This window comes from Eriocheir sinensis, unplaced genomic scaffold (genome assembly GCF_024679095.1).
Source record: "Eriocheir sinensis breed Jianghai 21 unplaced genomic scaffold, ASM2467909v1 Scaffold71, whole genome shotgun sequence".
Taxonomy (NCBI): Eukaryota; Metazoa; Arthropoda; class Malacostraca; order Decapoda; family Varunidae; genus Eriocheir; species Eriocheir sinensis.
This window is the reverse complement of record NW_026112065.1, coordinates 732501-735000: the sequence shown is the minus strand read 5'-3', so window position 1 is coordinate 735000 and position 2500 is coordinate 732501. Positions and strand designations below refer to the sequence as shown.

General features: G+C 44.6%; 1 protein-coding gene across 1 annotated transcript in view; it reads left to right on the top strand.

Moving 5' to 3' along the window:
* The window catches only part of LOC126994055 (ankyrin-1-like), a 172250-nt gene that overhangs the window by 46816 nt on the left and 122934 nt on the right, over positions 1 to 2500 (top strand). Inside the window, exon 4 of the mRNA XM_050853297.1 lies at positions 1 to 218. This exon is cut by the window's left edge and continues 83 nt beyond it. Coding sequence (XP_050709254.1) covers positions 1 to 218 — 218 coding nt within the window. The remainder of the gene's footprint in view (positions 219 to 2500) is intronic.

Sequence of the window (2500 nt, the reverse complement as noted above, 5' to 3'; positions counted from 1 at the left end):
CCCCATGAAAAATGGTGTGTCGTATTGCCTTGTGGGCATTGCTTCCCGCAATGGCCACGCCCACCTCCTGCCCTGCCTGCTGGGGGCGGGGCTCAGGGTGGAGGGCAGCGGCACCGACGACAAAACACCACTGATGGTGGCTTCCTTCAATAACCACAAGACGACGGTAGAGAAGCTCCTCAGTCTTGGTGCCGACCCGCTGGCTGTTGACAAAGGAGGTGAGTGGGTGTGGTGCTAGTGGTGGTTTTTAAGGTGGTGGTGGTGATGATAGTGGTGGTGGTGGTGGTGGTGGTATTGTGGTTAAGGCTTGGCTTGGATGTTTGGATAGTTAAAAGAGAGAAAGAAGGGGGGATAGGGGAGGATAAAGCTGGAGGAAATTGGAAGGAAGAGATAAAAGGAGGCGGGCTGTCCGCCTTGCTTTTTATGTTTTATATCTATCTAGGTGTGTTGGTGTGTGCTCTGCTCCTGCTTGGATTTGGGTATATACATTTTTTCTCTGGTGTTATGTTGTGTATTTTTTTCAGGTGCTCCTCTGCATGGGATATATTTTGGGTGGGTTTCCTTTACCATGAATGTTTTTTGGGGTCTCTCATAATTGCGTTTGAGGTTCGTAAAATGGTGATCCTGAAGTGCTCTCGTTTTGGTGAAGATTTTGTCGGCTTGTGTGTGAAAAGTGTAGTTTATTGGTTCTATTCCTGCTTCTTCATGTAGTGTTTCTGTGTTCTTTGTGTATGGGTGTCTTTCGTTGAATGCAAATCGGAGGGCTTGGCTTTGTATCCGTCGTAGTTTCATTTTGTTTGTGTCGCTTGTTGTTACTAATGGGATGATGGGGTATTGAATTAGTGGTAATATAAATGCTTTTATAAGGCGCAGCTTGATGTGAGTTGGTGTGTTATTAAATCTTTGTAAATCCGTTATGGCTTCTATTCCTCTGATTCTGTTTTCTGCTACGTGTTTCCCTATGCCTGTACGCGTCATGGTTAGTCCCAGAACGTTTCCTCTTTCTGAGTAGTTTATAGCGGTTCCTTCTATTGTTATTTCATGCTTCTTTGATACTGCTAGTGGTATTATTTTAAGCTTGTCTTTGTTCTCCTTTATTTTCCACTTTTTCACGTAGTTGTTTATCTTTTATCTCATTCCGTTTAATACTCGTGATTTGCCTGCATGGCAAGTTATCTGTGTTATGTCGTCTGCGTACTGTATGTTAACACTACAAGCACCGAGGGGGGGGCAGATGTGGCCCGCCCTGAGCCACTTCTATCAAAACGTTACACTTTTTTTTATTATTATCATTTGTAAAAGAAAAAAACAGTCCTACAGAAAAACGCAGAAAATACCCAAAATTAGCATGTTATATCAATAAAAAGAATATGAATCTTCGATAATTTGCTACTCACGAATATTTCGAGAAACTGACGCCAATCATTTTGAAACACAGTCGATACATTATGGAACGAGTGGAAACGGCTGCCGACTGCCAGATGTACAATAACCTGTACGATACCACGATACTATTACTGTTACACTATATATACCTGTCTTGTATGCTGCATGTTTTGCATTTATTGTTTATAAAGCCTTGGCTGATACACTAAACAGACCAACAAACAAACTGGCTGTGTTTTCTATAATGAAAGAAACGCCGAAATTCGCCGTTGTAGCGTGCGTTCGTATGTGAGTGTGTATGCATGCGTTCTAGCGTGTCAACGGCGGCGGCCGGCGACAAAAGCTCGTAGCCTCGTCTTGAATGAAGTTTGGTACATACAATACTTATTTTGGCCTTACCATGAGGTAATAACTGTGTCTTGTACAGTATTACATTTGTTTACACTAAACAGGCCAACAAACAAACTACAATGAACTATTCGTCGTTGTAGCGTGCGTTCATGTGTGTGTGTATGCGTTCCAGTGTGTATCGGCGGCAGCAGCCGGCGTCACTTCCTTCCTTCCTCCCTACCCCCTTCCTATCCCTTCCTACCCCCTCTTCTGGAGCCCAGGAAACAGGGAAACAAGCGCGAGGGAGAGAAACGTACAGGGGAAGGAGGGAGGGAGGTAAAACGTATGGATTATTTTGTGAGTTCAGAACGAAAAGGAAAGTGAAATAGTAATAATGAAAAAAATCCTCGCATGAGATGGAGGGAGAGGGGGTGGCAGCAGTCTCTCTCTCTCTCTCTCTCTCTCTCTCTCTCTCTCTCTCTCTCTCTCTCTCTCTCTCTCTCTCTCTCTCTCTCTCTCTCTCTCTCTCTCTCTCTCTCTCTCTCTCTCTCTCTCTCTCTCTCTCTCTCTCTCTCTCTCTCTCTCTCTCTCTCTCTCTCTCTCTCTCTCTCTCTCTCTCTCTCTCTCTCTCTCTCTCTCTCTCTCTCTCTCTCTCTCTCTCTCTCTCTCTCTCTCTCTCTCTCTCTCTCTCTCTCTCTCTCTCTCTCTCTCTCTCTCTCTCTCTCTCTCTCTCTCTCTCTCTCTCTCTCTCTCTCTATCCTGCAGCAGGAAGTAATAATAAGGA